The following is a 17,543-nucleotide window of genomic DNA, read 5'->3' as shown; positions in this document are numbered from 1 at the left end:
TTTCTGAGTCACTGCTTCCTAGCATAGACTGAAATGCAATTCCTCCCCCACCAGTTCTGTGAGTCCAGGCCCCCCGGGGGCCAATTCCTTGTTGGACAAGTCACACGACATCCTTTTGTGCAAATTTTTCTCCCCAAAAGCTGCCTCCCCCCATCCCAGGATACCATAAATGGAGAAGTGAGGGAACAACAGGCAAACTGGTTTCAGCTGAGCTCTGAAAGGGACAGACTGTGCAGAAAGAGACCTGTTCTAGAGAAGCAGACTGATGGGTGGAAGAGCAGAGCCTAGCTGGAGCCAAGGGGGGTTCAAAGCAGCAGGAGGTTAAATTAGAACTGGATGTTGGAATGAACAGGGTGAGTCAAGACGTGGGGAGAAATACTGTCATAGCTCATCCCATAAGCAGGAGTTAGTTCGGGGGATTGCACCAGCGGGACAGTCTGGGGAGCTGCCATGACATAAGGCAAGCAGAGAGGGAAGGGCTGCAGGCAGCTGGAGCTTAGCGGAGAGGAAGATGAGGATCATAGTAAAGGGGGAGTTGGAGTGGGTCTCTTCTCTCTCAGGTACTACTGGGAGGCTACCATAGTAAGAAAAAGCAAACAGTTTTCTCTTGGATTCATGTTATTGTCCCAAATGCACATTTTTGACTTGGCCAGTGCAGCAGCTGCACCTTGTCCTGCCTTGTTTGTTCTACTTCTTCTGTTTCCCAACTGGATCAGCTAGGATGACTACACCCCAGCAGGCGAGACCTGAAGGGGAGAAAGGAGGGAGACATCAGGGGGTGATTGCATAGGACTGACTCTCCCCTTAAGGGCATGACCCCCAGAAACTTAAAGGGGGTGATCAACATGTAGGTTACAGTTTCCCTTGAGGTGGGAACTTGCTAGGTCACGAGTCCATACGCTCCTTAAAGCCAGCATAGAAGTAGGAGTAGTGGGAGCCATGGAAGTTATCCTAACCCCTCTAGGACACTTGCCCCGACCTCAGTGACCCCCCCAGTCCCAGAGAGATGGGGTAACACCACTGACTCCTCCCCACTCCAGTGGCTGGAATGCCCCTAATGAGGGTGATGTGGGTGGCTGGTCCCATGTAGCTGGTGTGACCCTTGAACCCTGGCCTTAGGGTGACCTCTAACCCCCTGGGTGGCCTCAAGGTCAATAACGTCACAGGTCCCTGACCTCCAATACGACCTGTGACCCCAGCACTCTCTGACGTGGGGAACGGTTCCCATGGAGATGGGGTCACGCTCTGCCCACCCCTGACCCCGCCGTGACCCCTGACGCGCACTTACTGACTGCGAAGGAGAGCTGGAAAATGTTCCACGGGGAGGGGGCGATGCCCCGGCTTATGACCCTGCGCGGGCTTAGATAGATCCAGTACCCGGCCCCGATCAGCGCCGAGCCGGACAGGATGCGGCAGCTCCAACAGCTCCCGAACAGCGGCTTGGGGGGAGGCGCGGCCGCCTTGCTCTCCTCCGCGGCCTTAGACATGGCGGCGGGAATAGAAGCACGGAAAGAAGCCGATTCCGAAGATGGCGGCGCCCATTGGGGGAACCGGAAATATGGGTGCCAGAAAGTCGTCAGCAAGGAACCCGGCAGTAGAAACTTTTGTAGCACAGCGGAACCTAGCCACCGGAAGTACTGACCCAGCCTATTGGGGTTCTGGGGAGCGGAAGAACTGAACAGGAAATGCTTCCCGTGAGGGTGTGGTGTCAGAGCGTCTAGTGTCCGTGTGCCAACGTCGCCTACGCGCTGACAGTTCCGAGCTCTGAAGAACCTGCCCCCCTCCCCAAACCCCTCTGTCCCTGACGGCCTCTGTCCAAGGCTGCCCTTGGGCATACCCTGCTGGAAACAGTCGCCCCTCCTGGGACATCTGCCATTGCTCCCAGAAGAACTGGAGTCCAGGCTGCACCCCAGGGGGGGGATGAGGAAAGTTGAAGAGAGCCCTACAGCTGGGTCCCCATGACGAGCCCTTTGGGGCGGTGAGGTAGAACCATAACACATCCCCAGCTGCACAAACATCTGGGACCAGGAGCGCTGGCTCTGTGGGTAGCTCCTAGCTACTCCAGTTCCAGCCTCTCCCAGCAGAGCCTGCTGGAGGCAGGGAGCTCCCAGTTACTCTAGATCTGGCTTCTCCCAGCAGGGGGTAGTGTAGGAAGCAGGACAGGAATACTGGCTGTGAGAGGAACTCTCAGGTACTCCAGAGCCAGACACTCCCAGCAGGAGTGCTGTAGGGAACACAGCAGGAGCATAAGCTTGGGTTGGAAAACTTGGAATTCTCAGTAGCTATTGCAAGCTTTCATTTTACTTTGTCCATTTTAATAGTGTATATTATTGACACAGGTCTCACCCTTTACTGAGATTATCCTATAACTAATCAAACATGGTTCCTTCAGTACAGTCTGAATAGATACCAGAGCAAGGGGTACAGGCCAGGGCACAAAGCAACAGGAGGCTTAAATAGTTTAGTTTTTATTAATATCAAAAACTTTAACTGTATTAACTATTATTCAACATTACCATTATTCCGTTGTATTGCAGTAGCACCAACTCAGCTCCATTCTGGTTCTTATACAGCCCTATACTCTGTGGTATCTGGCTTCTTTGTGAATGATGCATTAAGTGACATGACTAACATTTGTCACAGCTGGTTCTTTCTTCAAGGAGGAGCAAGGGGGATTTTTTTTTACTGCTAGCAGAAGGCTGTTTTTTTAGAGATGATATATTCTATGTGCTGATGTTCGCAAAGGCAGGTTGGAGATGTGGCCCAGACTGTTGGAGTGGAAGATGGGGAAATTTGGGTTGATTCTTAGTTCCTGGGGGAGTTTATTACAACCTGGGATCAACCCCCAGGGAAGCACTGTCTCCGGTACAGACAAACTGATGCCACAGTTCTGTTGTGCCTGAGGAGCAGAGTGCTCTGCTCTTCTTTGTCCCGAAGCTTTAGGCAACTTGGGCTCAGCCATGGAGCACACTGAAGATAAGAACCAAGGCCTTGAGTTTAACTTAAGGGAAGTCAGCACAGAGCGCAGGAGGCAGGTGTGCTACACTCACGGTAGTCTGTGCTGCTGAGAATACAGACTGCAGCATTCTCTACATATAGAAGCTCCTATCAGGGACCTCTGGGGAGGAGCTGGTCCCTACCCCCAATGAGTGCACAATCCCAGGATACCATGAGAAGCAGGTATACCAAACTGAGAGAAGGAAGCATAAAGATACAATTACTTAATGTTTCTGTTGCTGAAGACCAGTCAAGCCAGGATCCCATTGTGCTGGGGTCTTTAAAGACCTGGAGCAAATAACAGACCCTACCCCAAAGATCTTGTCATAGAAAAGCCAAACCCACACAGGGTGATTTAGGCACAACAGCAGTGGGAACGGTGGATGAATAACAATATCAGCCTGTGCAGTTTTTTAGCCTGCTGTGAGGGGTATCTACCCCCCCCCCCACCAGCTGCCTGTATATTATCAAAATTCAGTTCTGTGGGAGGCATGATGATTAGCATAAGAGGCAGCAACCCCAGTGCACCAGCTGCTTTAACCATGACACCAGACAGGTCTTTACAAGGTTACTAGGTTAGTTTATTAAAGACATGAAAATGCTTCTTTATCTCATGCTGTAGTTTTTGCTCTGTCAGATCTGCATGACACCCATACCCTGTGTGGGTATAACCAGGGACTGGGAATAAGAGACAGAGTCCCCCTCAGCATAATGGTCACTGATCATTACATCTGCTGACAGCCATGGAGTGTCCATCCCATTCTGGCCTGGGGGAGACCAGAGATGGCTGCAGGGATGGAGAATGCAGCCTGCACCCACCTCAGGGGCGGTCTCAGGACCAGTTGCCTTGGCTCCCATTTGGGAGGGTGATGGGCAGCTGTCACTTGCTCCAGGCTGGTGAAGGCCTCCGGGCCACATTCTCATTTGTTTCAGCTGCCTCTTTAATCGCTGCCATTACCAGCTCATTCTGGTGTCGCCTCTCCGCCCAGCGCAGGGGGTTTGTCTCCGGCAGCTCCTGAGGAGAGAAGGGAGTGGTCGGGAGGGGGGGGCGAGGTGTTTGGTGGTTTTTAGACCTCCCCCTTCTCTCTGAAAAGAGAGTGGAACAGCAGTTTCGAGTTCCGCTCTCCTCCCTGACCGCAGAAATGTTGGTTTCCAGGCCTCCCTCCTCCATGGCCCATTCCAGGGGAGGTAGTTTCCAGGCCCCCTCACCTTGGCTATCTCCCGCCTGCGCGGCTCCCGCGGCGTTACTAGCGCCCAGACCCCGACCCCCAGCCCCGTGGTCGCAGCCACCATCAGGCTCCCCAGCAGCAGGCGTCGCAGGAATTCCATTAGGGCGCGGTATGAAAAACCCTGGTTAGCCGCGGAGTTCAGGCTGCCCGGGAAACAGAGCGGACAGAAGTTAACCATAGAGAGCGGGGGAGGTGTCCAGGCAGAGCGTCCTGTCACGCTACTATAGATGGGCGGTGTGACCCAGGCACCACCATAGAGAACATGCGCTGTGGACAGAGCGCCCCCTTTTGCTACTACAGAGAAACAGCGGAAAAGGACCAGAGTGTTCGATTTTTGCTACCATAGAAAGCAGGGACTGGTGGGCCAGAGCGTCCCATTGCAACCATAGAGATCATAGGACTTATGCCATAGAGGGGGTTCTGCGTCTGGCTGATCCAGACGGTTCGCTCCCGCGCGGCAGAGAGGGTGTGTGGCTGGGCCAGGCGACCCTATCCCTCACTATAGGGGAGGGGTGCGTGGGTGGGCGGGCCAGGCCTCCCAGCATAAAGAGCGGTGGTGTGGGGCTCGGACGGGCCAGACACCTGCTCCCCTACCATAGAGAGGGGTGGAGGTGTTTTGTGGCTAGGTCAGTGTACCGTCTCTGGGGTTTTCAGTCTGGTCCCCACTGGGGCAGGCACCCAAGTCCCCAAACGTGCTGTCCCCCTCAGAGAGCAGTTGGAGGGAAGCATGTTGGCAGGGGGTGATGTAAGCTTTCCCTGCCCAAGCAGCCCCATCTGGAGAGGCACAGAGGAGTCAGTCCCTTGTGGTGTAGATGGAGTGTATTTGTGCAGGTCTCGCTCTGCCCAGGCTGCTCCCATGCTCAGTACCTCCAGAGGCCTTAGTTCCTCTGTAGTTAGTTCCACTGACCCTTCCCCCTGGGCCTCCCCAGTCCAGTCTTCCCTCAGACAACCCCTAAACCCCCTGCGTCAGGGCTCTGCTGACCCCGTTCTGCATTAGTCTTGGGCGGTGCACTAGGGAGACAAATGAACCAAATGGATTTCATCTGATCAATCCCAGGGCTATACCTGGCCAGGGAACCTTCAGTCCTGAAGGGAGCTCTGTTGTGGTCTCTCTCCACCAGGGGGGAGGAAGGGGTGGGATTTGTGCCATGGTCCTCACTGGGAAGCACTGGCACCTGTTAAGTGGGAGCAGGGGGCACCCAGCCTTCTCTCCCCATCGCTCAGTGGGCAAATCATTGGGTCTGAGGCCCCCCATCTTGTGGTCTTTAATGATGGAGAACCGTCTGGGAAGAGGGAGGGGTATTTCTCCCACAGCCCCTGATGCTGTGAATGTGCCCCATAGTGACCTCTCTAATCTGCCCGGGGCTCATCACCCCAATCCCATTAAGGCCCCTTTAAACTTTGGGAGTCGTGTAATCAGGCTGGCTTAGACCTGGGCATAACAGGGAAATGGGACCATGGTGGGGCCTGGCAACTGGACAGATCTTGAGGTGGGGCCTTCCAATCCCAGGGGCTCTGGGGCCCCTGTTCATTGCTCCATGGCTGCCAAATTAATCCAGTTCTGCCCTGACCCCGTTCATGGTGAAAGCCAGCCTGTGTCAGTAGCATCTGCTGACTCAATCTCCCACCCATGGCTGGAGCAGCCCCAGGGATCCAGCAGCCTTGCCCCTTAGCTAGGGTGTGCAAGCTTCATGCCAGAGGCTGAGTGAGATCTGGGTCCCCTACCTGACCTTTAAAGAGCTCCTCTGCTCCCCCACCTTCAGGGCAGCCAGTTAGCTCCTTGGGCAGTTCCCATGAGCTCACTGAGTGATTAACTGAAGCCCTGATTCCAATCCTCCCCTCGTAATTATCCATGTCCTGGGACAACTCCGGGCCAGGGCAGCAGCTGCCCATGCCCTGATTGGTCTGGGCTCCCACCTTAGTCTGTAGGTGCAGGGGTTGGGAACATCTCCCTGGAGCAGGCAGCCCTCATAGTGTGGGGGATGGGGTGGGGCCCAGGGCTGGGAGTGCAGTCCAGGGAGGAGAGGAGAGCACTCTCCCTGGGGTGGAGATTACTGAATGCAGGGGGATCCAAGGGTTGGGAGTACAGGGGAGCTTGGCAGGGGTGCTCTAGCCAGGTTGGGGGGCACTGACAATGCAGAAGGTCCTAGCGGGTAGCACTGAATAGGGGAATCCACCACCCCGGCACCATAGAGCTGTTGTGCCCAGGGGATTAGCCTGGTGTCAGGACAAAGCGCTTATGGTGCCTGGAGCATCTGTCGGCTCCCTGCCCTGGGGACTGCTGGGCCCTGTAATCCCTGCACATCCTGGGATGGCCCAGGACAGCGCCTGATGGTGTGTGACCGACCGAGGGGAGGCTGGGGTGGGGGTCAGCCCAGGCACAGACTCCCTCTGTCCCCACAATGGGATTTCTCAGGGAAGAGGGAGTGATAGTCTAGCTGAAGGGGGGAGGTGACCCCTGGCAAGGGTTGGGGGTGTCACAGTGAGGCTTTTTGGGGCTGGGAAGTGCCCCCCACAGGGGAAGGACCAGAAGTTCCAGTGTGTGTATATGGGATTCTGTGGTATGGGGAATCCTCCCCCCCCACCCCAATCTGGTGAAGGGCCTAAATTGCCAGTGCAGGGGTGTCTGAACTTTAGGGCTTGGATCCTGGGGAATAGACATAGGGCTTAACCCTGGCTGGGTGGGGGAAGGAGACGGGGCCATTCCCAGGCCTGACCCCCAGTTTCTACTCCCAGCATCGCTATGGCTGAGGGGACTCTGGATTGTGGTGGTGCCCCATCCCAGGCAGTGCTGACCCCTGGTGAGGCCTGCAACCCCATCCAGCTACCTGTGGCGACCCCAGGGCAGAACAGCCTGGCCTGGCTCCACAGCACTGACAAGGAGGTGCAGTGGCTATCAGAAGTGGGAAGGAGCCCCATCCAGACAAAGCCTCCCGCACAGAGCCAGGTGAGACACCCCCTTCCTGGGACATCCCCTCACTGGGTCCCCTGAGATGAGGCCAGAGCCAGGTGAGCCACCCAGGACAAAGCCCCCTGTGCTGCTGCCCTCACCTCCTGTGGATCAGATCCAGACCCCCATCCTCATATCAGAGCCTTACTGCCCTGCCTTCCTCCCTGCCATTCCAGGTTTCTGGGCAGCTAGGCTCCCCCGGCGCGCAAACTAACCCCCTTATCCTCTGTGCCTCATTCTTCCTGGAGCCATGTGAGACGGGCAAAGGCGCCCCTAGGGAGCCGTGTGAGGGGTTGTGCAAAGGTCCCCCTGAGGAGCTGTCTGAGGTGATGTGCAAGGATCCCCTCAGGCAGCCGTGTGAGGTGACGTGCGTGGAGCTGTGTGAGGACACTCCTCCCTGGGAGCTGTGCAGGGATCCCCCCATGGAGCCATGTGAAGGGCTGTGCAAGGAAATGTGCAAAGATCCTCCCCCCAGGAAGCCATGCGAGGGCCCCCTTGGAAGCCCAGTGCAGGGGAAGGCCCAGCTGCCGTCCATTGTGGTGGAACCCACAGAGGCGGGAGAGGTGGAGAGCAGGGAGCTGCGCTGGCCCCCAGATGACTTCCTGCTGCTGGAGGGCGAGGATGAGCTCTTCACTGATGGAGAGGAGTAAGTAGCAGGGCCGGGGCCTGGTGAGTCTGGGGGGCAGGGCCTGGTGAGTCTGGGGGGCAGGGCCCAGAGAGTTTGGGGGGCAGGGCTGCGAGAGTCTCGAGGGCAGAGCTGGGGACCAGTGAGTCTTGGGGGTGGGGCCCAGAGAGTCTGGGGGGCAGGGGCAGGGCCCAGTGAGTCTGTGGGGCGAGGCAGGGCTGGTGCCAGGAGAGTCTGGGGGGCATGGCCATGCAAGGGGGAGAGGGGCCTCAACAGGACCCTGGGATACAGATCCTTTGTCTTGGAGGCACCTCAGGATCTGGGCTCCCCAGCCTCCATGGCAAGAGCCCAGTTGGGAGAGGACTGTGGCCCCATAAAGCTTTGGGGGGGTGGGATGTGCTTCAGGAGTCCCTCCCCCATTCAGTGTGTCTATGAGGCCATTAGGGGGTTGGGGCATGGGGCTGGCACTGCTCTCCATCTCCAGTGCCTCAGCCGTGGTCAAGTTGTGAGGGGAGTGTGGAGGGGATCCAGCTGGCTGCCGAGGCCTGGGGGGGTGCTGGGGCCTTGAGGGAAGCTGCCAGAGGAGCTAGAGGAGGCAAAAGTGGGGGGAGGGGCTTGTCAGCACCTAGAAATGTACCAAAATAGCTCCTTGGACATTCTGGAGTGAGAGGGCCATGACCCTGCTTAGCTCAATCCTCAGCCCAGTGTCCACATGGGGCTTAACCGGAAATAGCTAGTGTGTCAATTTCCAAGAGCAGACAAGCCTGAGGAGGGATTTTCCTCTGTACAGGACATTGCTGAGCCTGATCCTGGGGCTCTGAGGGCCACATCGAAGAATTGGAGGGGATCTGGAGGGCAGGAGAAAACACCTGCCAGTGGGAGACTGAAAGAACTCAGCCTGTTTAGCTCAGGTGTCTGAGGCCTTTGCGGGGAGAAAACAGCAGGTAGAGAAGGGCTCGAACTGCGCAGAGACTGGCAGAACAAAAACAGTGGCTGGAAGCTGAAGTCAGAGTAACTCAAGTTAGAAACAAGGCCCAAATTTGTCCCAGGGCATGTGATTGACCATTGGAACAAGCTCCCCAGGGCAGGGGTGAAGTTTCCATCTCCAGTCCAGGCTGGCTCCCTCTCTGGAAGGCCCTTCAGTCAAATACGAATGATTGGGCTCAATACAGGAGTGTCTGGGGGACATTCTCCAGCCTGTGCTACACAGGAGGGCAGACTATGTGATCTAAAGGTCCCTTCTGGCCTTACACTCTCAGCTCTTTGACTGGGGGAATGATTCTGCCACTTATTCCCAGGGCCCAAAACTCACAGGTGACTGAGTTGCTCTTTGACAGCCTTCTTAGAGCAGTGCCCTGCCAGATTTGACGCTGGGCCCTTTACCTTTTCCCACAATGCAATGAATAGGCAGTAGGTTTAATACAAGCAAGAGGACGTGTTCACGCAATGCACAATTCACCTGTGGAACCCATTGCCAGGGGATGTTGTGAAGGCCAAAAGTATAACTGCGTTCAGAAAAGAATTAGATGAATGAATGGAGGATAGGTCCATCAATGGCTATTAGCCAAGGTGATCATGGACACAACTCCATGCTCTGGGTGTCCCTGAACCTCTGACTGCCAGAAGCTCGAGAATCAGACACTGGTGGATCTCTCCAGCATTGCCGTGTTCTGTACACTCACCCTGAAGCTCTGGTACTGGTCGCTGGTGGAGACAGGATACTGGGCTAGATGGACCATTGCTCTGACCCAGTATGGTAGCTTCTGTGTTCTTATGACCTTTCTCTTGGGGTAGGGACCTTTCAGACATTCTTCAGGCTATTGCAAAGTGTCCTCTGCGAGGGCTGGCACAAGATGCCACAGCTCGCTTACTGCCTGGGCGCCCAGCTGGTCGGAGCTTGAAGGGGTGTCTGTGACCCATAAAGACCTGGGACTGTCCTGCCCAAGGGACTGTTGCGTCTCTCCTTGGGCCGTGCTGCTGTGACTGCGATCAGCAGGGATGTCTGAGCTGGGGCCCTCTCACTGAGGGTGCAGTTGGCAGGGCGTTCTCTGGCGCGAGGCATTGGGGAGGGGTCTGTTACCACTCCTGGCATGGAGCTGGATGGTTAATGGAGCTTGGGCTGGCAGCCTCACCCTCAGGAGAAGCTGAGGGGAGGAGAGGGGCCTGGGGGAAGGGTTGGAGGGGAGTTCAGCTTGGGGGAGGGGCCTGGGGAGCAGAGGGGAGGGGCTTAGTATTTAAATAAAAATTATCCTAAGAGGGCCCCACATTGCTTTCTGTGCTGCCCCACAGGCTCTGACCTCAGGCCTCTCCCTGCGCTTTGTGTTTCAGGGCCCCCCGCACTGGAGAGCACCCTGGATGAAGTACTGCTGTGAAGCTGCTGGGGACAGAGGGGACCCCACTCTCTCCCTGTATGGCCTCAGACCCCACTAGAGACCCAGCTGTAGCCTTGTGGGAGGGCCGTAGCTCAGGGACTGAGGACACCCTCCCCAGGAGCTGGACAGCAGCAGGAGGGGATGGGCCCCCTGCCACCAGGACCTTAGGGGGCAGAATAAGACCAGCCTTGGGCATCCTCCGTGCCGGATCCAGTGCACCCCATCTGTGAGCAAGAGTCAGCGTGAGTTTGATCTGGGACAGCAGCACCATGGGGCATGCACTGCCCCCACCACCTCCAGGAGCTGGGGGGCCAGCAGCCTGCAGGGTTTGTGTCAGTGGGTACAAGCTGCCTGCTCCTCCCCTGCTGAGCTCAGCAATAAAAGGTTCCTGTCCTAGCTGTGGTGTCTCACTGTGAAGTGGCTGGCGAGGCCCTGGGAACAGGTGTAGTGCCTCTGTGGGGCCGGCTCCCGGGGGCTGCAAGCTCCACACTCTCTGAGCCCCAGGGGGTGGCTGAGCTGGGGGGAGGGAGGCAGCAATACCTGAGCACCTGCATCTGAGGTGTAGGGCCCCCGGCTGATGTAGTAGGAGGGGGCTGCTGTTCAAGGGGGGAGTTGCCCACAATGGGGGTGACCACCCTAGATGTAGGGGGATTGGGTACCAAGCCAGACTCCAGCAAGGTGCTAATTCCTTTATTAATGATTCTCCAGCTGGCTTGGGCACCCCCACCCTGAGCACGTGCTGCTGTGGAAGTCCCCTGGCACACTGATTGGAGGCACTATCTCTTTAGTTCCTAATGCCCCCCTCTCTGAGTCCTGCACTCCCTTTGGGCAGGGTCCTCCATCCCCCACCCCCATATCCATAGCCCAGGGTCTCCTGTGCCCTCCTAGTCCAGTGCTCCATTGGTTGGTGTCTCCGGGGCCAGCCGGCAGAGCGTGTAGACATAGTAGCAGATGCCACCAATGTGCCCAACTTCCTGCACTGTCACGCCAGCCCCCCCAGCCTGCTCCAGGAAAGGGACCCTGGCATCTGGGTCCTCATCTGAAAACTGCAGCAAGCTGCCCCCAGGGCGCAGCACTCGCAGGCACTCGGCCACCAGCCGCCCAGCCTGGCCTGGCCCCTGGGGGCAGCGCAGGAGTGAGTCGCATGTGCCCTTGTCCAGCACCAGGTGGAAAGAACCATCGCCAAAGCCACCCCCCTCAAGGTCAGTGGCATCAGCCACATGGAGGTGAAGCTGGGAGAGGGGGTGTCGGGGTGGGGGGACTTCCTGGAGCAGCCGGTGGAGAGACCTGATGGCCACAGGGGACACGTCCACACAGGAGATGTGGACAGGGTGTGGGGAGTCCCGGTATAGCCCCAGACCCAGATCCGAAGTGCCACAGCCCACATCGAGCACCCGAGTGGGGCTGGCGTTGGGTTCTGAGGGGCCACACCCCTGCAGGGTCGGGAGCAGGAGCCCGGAGATGGCTGTGTAGTCGAAGAACCAGTTGAAATGTCTGGGGGTGCCAGCTGTGTCCTGCTGCGTGTAGAAGCGGTCCCATGTGCCAGGCTGGGCCATGCTGTGGAACAGGCCATCTGGGGGGAGGAAGGCGGGGTCAGTCTATGGGCTGGGGAGTCGGCTGGGGGAGGGGGAAGATCCCAGCAGGGCCCATGGGGAGGGGTCTGAAGCTCTATAGTGCCTGGGTTGCCCAGTCTCAGCTCAGGCCTAAGCTGGGAAGGGTGGATCCCAGCCCTGTAGAGTTATGATGGATGGGTGTGGGAGAGAGGGCCACATTTCTGCAGGGGCCAGGGACAAACAGCCCCCTGGCCCTTGGTGTCATGCTGACTCCCCTTGGGTGGCTGGGTGATGCAGGGGGTGCAACCCCACCCTGGGGCCAGCAGATGGGGACAAAAAATCCTGGAGCCACCCTATATGGAGCCCACATGTGCTGCGGAGTTGGGGATGAGGTGAGACTGAATGCTCCATTTCTGGGGCTGTGATCCCCCTGCCAACTGGCCCCATAGTGCTAGGGCCACCTCCCCCCGTCCGATCCCATCTCCCCCATCATAACCCAGCCTGACTCCATATGACCTGGATCTTCACCTCTCCCCAAGTAGGGTGACCAACTGTCCTGATTTTATAGGGACAATCCCACTTTTTGGGTCTTTTTCTTATATAGGCTCCTATAACCCCGTCCTGATTTTTCATATTTGCTGTCTGGTCACCCTACACCCATGTAACCCCATAGGGCAAGGACCCTTCCCACCCCTGTCCCCCCACACCTCCCAGCCTTACCCCATGGGCCCACCTCATCTCCCCTGCCCCAGCATGATGATCTGACCCAATGGGACCAGGACCCCCCTCTTTTGCCCCTACAACTGACCCAATGGGACTGGGAACCACCATCCCTCCAAGCCTGACTCCACGGCCCCCCTCCCCCTGGCCTGACCCTCCCATCAGCCTCTGGAGCCATATTATGCATTCCACCCTTCCCCTGCCGGGTCGTCCCCCGCCCCCCGGTACGCGAGAGACGCCTGGCGAGGCGGGACACGCCCCAGTCAGTCCGTGCCGGGGGGCCCCGCCCCCAGACCACCCCTGCCGTAGCGCTGGCACCCACCTGCCCAGGAGCAGAGCGGCCGGAGCAGAGTCCCCAGGGCCGGGCCGCCCCGCGGGGGGAGCCTCAGCGCTGCCATGCGGCGGGTGCCCGCGCCCGGTCTCCTGCTCCTTGGGGCGCGGCTCTATGCTCAGGGAGCCCGGGCCTGGATGCTCGCCCCCCCGCCCCTTCAGGGACCCAGCCCTAGGCTCCGCCCCCTGCCGGGGCTTCACCGCCCCCCCCATGTAACTCAGGCCTGCCCGCGGGCGTGAGAGCAGGTTCCCGCCCCGTATCCAAGCAGCGGGCGGGTGATGAGGGCGGTTACTGCCCCCCCCACTCCCTGGCTGGGCAGCACCCGCCCGCGGAGCTACGCGTACTCTAACCTACCGCCCCTTAGCGAGTGGCCGGTTCGTGTCCCCCGAGGAGGGTTCAGCTCCACAGGGGTAGTCTTCGCTCAGGCAGCTTGGCCTTCACCAGGCCTCCGCCCAGAAGCAGTTGAGCGCCCGCCCGCCCGAATCCCTGCCCCGCAAACAACCAGCCAACAACAGGAACGCCATTCAGAATTTTATTAGCCAAAGGAGCACGGTCATTCAGCTTTAGTGCAACGCGAACACTCATCCACAGCACTTCAGCTCAGAGGCAGCTGCTTTGCCAAGCTCAGGATCTCTTCAACCCCATGGAGGCGGGAACCCAGATCACCCAGCAACAGAGCAAAGACGAGAACCAAGGCCACCTGACTCCCACTGTAGGAGTCTAGCCAGCAGGCTGCACTGCCCCCTCCAGGCAGAGCCCCGGCTCAGCCCCCACCCCACCCCACTACGCAAAAACGTGCACTACTTCAAACTAGAACACCTCACCCGTTTCAAAGCAACTTCACTTAAACACTCTACTCTGCCTAACAGATTTAAACCAAATTGAAACAAAGTTGGTTAAATCCAAGTTAACTCCCCAGGACCTCTTCGCTAAATTGTGCGAACAGACAAGTCGCAGGGTCGTCTGAACAGGCACCTGGCCCCTCATCTTTGTCATCTTGGAGCTGGAGCGTTACCTCTTCTACACAGGGAATTCCACCCCTCCACTGAGCTCAAGTCTGAGCCCAAACCGCATGGCGCTAGTTGTAAACCAAGCTAGGTGTTATTTGTTTGCATGAGGATCAGGACCACATTGCACGGGGCACTGTAGAGAGGAGGGGTCCCTGCCCTAGGAGCGGACAGCCAGAGGCAAAGGAGGAAGACTGCAGACATTCACACCCACAGAAGCACAATCTCAGTTGCCCCTCGTTAGGCAGCACGTCTCCTAGAGGCATCAGGGCAGATCTGGAGGGGAGGTTGCAGTAACCTCCTCGCTGCTTCCAAGCCCACATGTCGTTGCGCTCTAGCGGCAGCACAGCGGAGTCCTCCGGACCTTGCGAGAGCCTGAGAAGGGGGAGAAAAAAATCGTAAGAAACCCCCTCCCCACGATCTGTCATCAGGACAAGCCTCCCCCGACCCCTACCACAGAGGATTACCCGCACCTCCCAGGAGAGCCTCCCCGCGGGGCCGCAGCCGCGTATCCCGGTGCTTGAGGATAGAACCAGCAGACGGGGAAGCTGCTGGCACCGAAGACAGAACACCGAGGGGGGGGTGGGATCCCCTTCCTCTGCCTCCGGAGCATCACAGAGCCGGGCACCACACCGCCCGGGCCTGCCAAGAAAAGGAGGCGCCGCCCTGAGGCCCCCAGAACGCTGCTCCCCAATGTCTAGCAACCGCTGGTCGTCCCCGTTCCGAGCCCCCACCAATCAGCGCTCTCACCTTAGACCCCCCCCCCCAAACTAGCCGACAAAATTCTCTGTAGAAAGGCGCCGCATGGACCGCGCCCAGCCCGGCGCGGCTGCTTATAAGGCAGGCCAGGGAGCTACTCGACGTAGCGGGGCAAGGGCGCGGTCTAGTGCACCTTCGTTGTGATTGGCCAGCCGGCCTTCCACTCAGAGAGCTGCATCCGGCTCTCCCCAATCAGAGAACGCGTTTCGAATTCAAATCCCCAGCGCGGCCCGACGAAGGTGGGATACGCGTCTGGGAGAGGCGGAAGTAAGGAACCGGAAGACGTGTGATGATCACGTCACGTGGCGTAACCTTCCAGGACCCAGAAGTGATTTCATCAGGAGCCGCGCGACCTGGGCCACGTGGGTGCAGCATGGGGACCCCAGGAGGGAAAATCAACCGGCCCCGAACGGTGAATGAGAGTTGCCCCCGGGGCCCGCCCAGTCCCCATAATCATCCAGCCCCTCATGGGGTTTCCTCCGGGATTCCCCTCGTGGCCTCAAACCATCTCCTGGGGGTCCTCTCTATGGCCCCTCCATTGCTCCATAACTTAGCCCTGCTTCTCCCTTTACGTCGCGCCCAATCGCTCCTCAGATCCCCTTTGGCGGGTTCCCCCTTCCCATGATCTTCTTTTTGAGACATCCCCGCCACAGCGTACACCCTGATCCCCAGTTCTGAAACGCATTGTCTCCTTGGGACACCAGCCCCATTGTCCTTTCCCCCATCACGTAGCTCTGATTTATGGTATTTCTGCGATGCTGAGCCCCAGAACCGTGGCTCCTTGCGTCCCCCAACCCTGGGATGAAAACAGGGCTGGGGGTGGAGGATTTTATTTCTATCCAACCCCCAAATTCTCTCTGGCTCCCAACAAACTCGGGACCATCAGTCCCCTCCCTCCTCCTGCATTGTCATTTGCTAAGTGTATTACGATCTGAATTCTATAGTGTTTTGCTGGGTCTGTGCCTTCCCGCCCTTCTACCTGGGGTGTCGCAGCCCCATGGCTGCTCTAGGGGTGCCACTGGTGCCAGGTAGTGAGTTAAGAGCCCTGTGCTTTTCCTCCTGTAGGAGCTGAAAAAAAACCTCTTCAAAAGACGCCGGGTTTTAAGCAAAGAGAAAAGAAGGAAACACCAGATCACAGGAGCTGTGGTAGACAAGGGGCTGATCACCATCCACCACCTGAAGAAGCGTGCGTGAGTCCCCCCAGAGGATCCAGAAGCTGCTCTGAGACAGAGGGCCAGGGAAGGGCATTTAACTATCCCAACTCAGAATAAGCTCAGCATTCAGGCCTCACCATCTCTTCAGACACCTGGGCTCTATTCCCCAGCTTTGGGAGGGCTGTGGGGTCTAGTGGTTAGTGCAGGGGGCCCTGGGATCCAAGGCTCTTTCTTGGGTTCTGTTCCCATCTCTGGGAAGGGGGTGGGGTCTGTGGTTTTAACATGCAGCTCTCCCTGTTACCACTGGACTCCAGTGAGCATCTGCAGCTGGGAGGTAGTAGAAGCTGCTGATTCAACTGCTTCTCCTGGCTTCTATGCCATCTCTGGGTGTAATATGGCTTTGGGTATCTCCTGCCCACAGTTCCAGCTTGCGAGCCAACATCACCCTCTCAGGGAAGAAGCGGAGGAAGCTGATGAAGCAGATCCGTCATGCCGCCAAGGAGCAAGCCACCATGCAGGGTAACCTCTTCTTTGCTGTGACCCATGGGGCCTGGGGGAGGATGTGTGTGGTCAGGGTCCTGAAATGGGTGAGTAACCCAAAGGGGGCAAATGAAGCTAAGAGCAGGGATGGGTAGACTCTGCTCTGAAGAGGGGGCAGGGCTCAGGGTCTTCCGGCTCCTAAAATCTCACGACACCCACAATCCCCAGAACCATCTGGGGCTTCCTGGCTAGTTCAGTGTCCATAGTGCTGGACTGGCCCACGGACAGGCTGGGATCAAATTCTTGCCAGACACTCTGTATGGCTTTGGAGGAGTCACTTCATCTCTTTGGGCCTCAGTTCTTAGTCTGTTGAGTTGAGATAATGATGCTTCCTTTCTCCCACCGCATTTAAATGGGAAGCAGGGACTATATCTTCTCTGTGATGGGGGCCCCCCCCACATCTTGGCTGGGCTATGTGCAGCGTGACAGGGATTACACAACTGTTATACGTGCACAAATGATTTTCCTTCTCTCTTGGGCAAAGTTGAAGCTGTGAACCTGGCACAGACAAAAAAAATCACCGGCAGTGGGAGGAGGAAGAAACCTACAGCCTCCCAAGACGTGGAGATGAAGGAAGCAGAGGCTGGGCCAGGACTGGACAGCTGAACCACCGGCTCCAAAGCTTCGAATCTGCCCCACCCTTGCTTGCTGCGTTGATGCCTGCAGCTTCGTGACTTTGCAGCCTCCTTTCCAGGATTCTTGGGGCAGATAGTGTCTTGTTCTCATTCTCCTAGCACTATTCTATGCCGGACCCTGGGTGAATGGGCAGCTCCAAGCGTCTCTGGCCTCTATCTGCTTTTCTAGAGCTGAAGCAATGCCAACCCCATCCATGTGGGAAGTGACTGGACGAACTGGGGCTTTGACGTGTGACTCAGTGGTATTCTGTGAAAGAAATAAAATCATGGCTGGTCCCCCCGTGGGGCCAGAGGCACTTAGCATCTCAGCTTGTTTGTGCTGCTGCCTTTGGGGCTCTTCCATTGCGCCCCTCACCCCAGCAGTCTGTGCATGGTGGCTGTAAGTCAGGGTCGAGAAGGGGGCTTTGTTTGCGGGAGGGAAGGGGACAGTGGCTGTGTGTGAAATGAACCACCTCTGGAGCTTACCATCTCCCTCTGGCTGGACCCCTAGAGGGACAAGCAAGGGTGGGAGGGGCTTTCTTGATAATGAATAGTCTTCTTCTACTTGGCCTTTGGGAGATAGGAACTGAGCTGGACTAGGTGAGTCTTAGGGCAGTGGTTGTTTTGGGTTATTCCCCTTCAGGTTGAGCATGGGGAGGGCTCCTTCTGGGGTGGGGGCTGACTGTGCTGTG

General features: G+C 57.6%; 5 protein-coding genes and 1 long non-coding RNA gene across 9 annotated transcripts; 2 read left to right on the top strand and 4 right to left on the bottom strand.

The window, feature by feature from the left end:
- Positions 1-600: 600 nt before the first annotated feature.
- On the bottom strand, positions 601-1,570 carry DMAC1 (distal membrane arm assembly component 1). Its single transcript, XM_084632898.1, has 2 exons — positions 1,289-1,570; positions 601-746 (listed from the first exon to the last, which is right to left on the bottom strand). The coding sequence occupies exons 1-2, from the start codon at positions 1,485-1,487 to the stop codon at positions 688-690; spliced, it is 258 nt and encodes an 85-aa protein (XP_084489024.1). The 5' UTR covers positions 1,488-1,570; the 3' UTR covers positions 601-687.
- Positions 1,571-1,692: 122 nt separating this feature from the next.
- On the top strand, positions 1,693-10,569 carry LOC311523157 (uncharacterized protein). 3 transcript variants are annotated; one of them, XM_084632896.1, is made up of 4 exons: positions 1,693-1,983; positions 6,963-7,173; positions 7,353-7,822; positions 10,130-10,569. In XM_084632896.1, the coding sequence occupies exons 2-4, from the start codon at positions 6,970-6,972 to the stop codon at positions 10,158-10,160; spliced, it is 705 nt and encodes a 234-aa protein (XP_084489022.1). In that variant the 5' UTR covers positions 1,693-1,983; positions 6,963-6,969; the 3' UTR covers positions 10,161-10,569. The 3 variants fall into 3 exon arrangements, with proteins under 3 accessions (XP_084489022.1, XP_084489023.1, XP_084489021.1); XM_084632897.1 differs by lacking the exon at positions 1,693-1,983 and adding an exon at positions 4,558-4,692 and having other exon boundaries at positions 7,425-7,822; XM_084632895.1 differs by lacking the exon at positions 1,693-1,983 and adding an exon at positions 4,558-4,692.
- On the bottom strand, positions 3,557-4,464 carry UQCC3 (ubiquinol-cytochrome c reductase complex assembly factor 3). The gene is made up of 2 exons (XM_084632899.1): positions 4,207-4,464; positions 3,557-4,012 (listed from the first exon to the last, which is right to left on the bottom strand). The coding sequence occupies exons 1-2, from the start codon at positions 4,402-4,404 to the stop codon at positions 3,878-3,880; spliced, it is 333 nt and encodes a 110-aa protein (XP_084489025.1). The 5' UTR covers positions 4,405-4,464; the 3' UTR covers positions 3,557-3,877.
- A 279-nt stretch (positions 10,570-10,848) lies between the features above and the next one.
- Positions 10,849-13,225, bottom strand: CSKMT (citrate synthase lysine methyltransferase). Of its 2 annotated transcripts, none has more exons than XM_084632894.1 (2): positions 13,132-13,225; positions 10,849-11,746 (listed from the first exon to the last, which is right to left on the bottom strand). In XM_084632894.1, exon 2 carries the CDS (start codon positions 11,727-11,729, stop codon positions 11,058-11,060), a length of 672 nt encoding a protein of 223 aa, XP_084489020.1. In that variant the 5' UTR covers positions 11,730-11,746; positions 13,132-13,225; the 3' UTR covers positions 10,849-11,057. The 2 variants fall into 2 exon arrangements, with proteins under 2 accessions (XP_084489020.1, XP_084489019.1); XM_084632893.1 differs by lacking the exon at positions 13,132-13,225 and adding an exon at positions 12,769-12,915.
- Positions 13,226-13,295: 70 nt separating this feature from the next.
- Positions 13,296-14,665, bottom strand: LOC311524247. The gene is made up of 2 exons (XR_014712508.1): positions 14,535-14,665; positions 13,296-14,159 (listed from the first exon to the last, which is right to left on the bottom strand). It is a non-coding gene; the product is annotated as an uncharacterized lncRNA (long non-coding RNA).
- A 146-nt stretch (positions 14,666-14,811) lies between these two features.
- Positions 14,812-17,180, top strand: LOC311524246 (uncharacterized protein C11orf98). Its single transcript, XM_084635144.1, has 4 exons — positions 14,812-14,955; positions 15,609-15,733; positions 16,119-16,216; positions 16,722-17,180. The coding sequence occupies exons 1-4, from the start codon at positions 14,833-14,835 to the stop codon at positions 16,841-16,843; spliced, it is 468 nt and encodes a 155-aa protein (XP_084491270.1). The 5' UTR covers positions 14,812-14,832; the 3' UTR covers positions 16,844-17,180.
- Positions 17,181-17,543: the final 363 nt, after the last annotated feature.

The sequence above is a fragment of the Lepidochelys olivacea genome, assembly GCF_965140295.1.
Source record: "Lepidochelys olivacea isolate rLepOli2 genome assembly, chromosome: 7".
NCBI lineage: Eukaryota > Metazoa > Chordata > Testudines > Cheloniidae > Lepidochelys > Lepidochelys olivacea.
This window is presented reverse-complemented; position numbering and strand designations above follow the sequence as displayed.

Excerpts from the sequence above, each read along its gene's own strand:
- DMAC1 (XM_084632898.1), bottom strand. The coding sequence starts at position 1,487 with ATGTCTAAGGCCGCGGAGGAGAGCAAGGCGGCCGCGCCTCCCCCCAAG. Across the intron at positions 747-1,288 it reads CCAGCTCTCCTTCGCAGTCA|GTCTCGCCTGCTGGGGTGTA; the intron begins GTAAGTGCGCGT and ends TCTCCCCTTCAG.
- UQCC3 (XM_084632899.1), bottom strand. The coding sequence starts at position 4,404 with ATGGTTAACTTCTGTCCGCTCTGTTTCCCGGGCAGCCTGAACTCCGCG. Across the intron at positions 4,013-4,206 it reads GCAGGCGGGAGATAGCCAAG|GAGCTGCCGGAGACAAACCC; the intron begins GTGAGGGGGCCT and ends TTCTCTCCTCAG.
- LOC311523157 (XM_084632896.1), top strand. The coding sequence starts at position 6,970 with ATGGCTGAGGGGACTCTGGATTGTGGTGGTGCCCCATCCCAGGCAGTG. Across the intron at positions 7,174-7,352 it reads AGCCTCCCGCACAGAGCCAG|GTTTCTGGGCAGCTAGGCTC; the intron begins GTGAGACACCCC and ends CTGCCATTCCAG. Across the intron at positions 7,823-10,129 it reads CTCTTCACTGATGGAGAGGA|GGCCCCCCGCACTGGAGAGC; the intron begins GTAAGTAGCAGG and ends TTTGTGTTTCAG.
- CSKMT (XM_084632893.1), bottom strand. The coding sequence starts at position 12,844 with ATGGCAGCGCTGAGGCTCCCCCCGCGGGGCGGCCCGGCCCTGGGGACT. Across the intron at positions 11,747-12,768 it reads GCCGCTCTGCTCCTGGGCAG|ATGGCCTGTTCCACAGCATG; the intron begins GTGGGTGCCAGC and ends TCCTCCCCCCAG.
- LOC311524246 (XM_084635144.1), top strand. The coding sequence starts at position 14,833 with ATGATCACGTCACGTGGCGTAACCTTCCAGGACCCAGAAGTGATTTCA. Across the intron at positions 15,734-16,118 it reads CACCACCTGAAGAAGCGTGC|TTCCAGCTTGCGAGCCAACA; the intron begins GTGAGTCCCCCC and ends TCCTGCCCACAG. Across the intron at positions 16,217-16,721 it reads GGAGCAAGCCACCATGCAGG|TTGAAGCTGTGAACCTGGCA; the intron begins GTAACCTCTTCT and ends TCTTGGGCAAAG.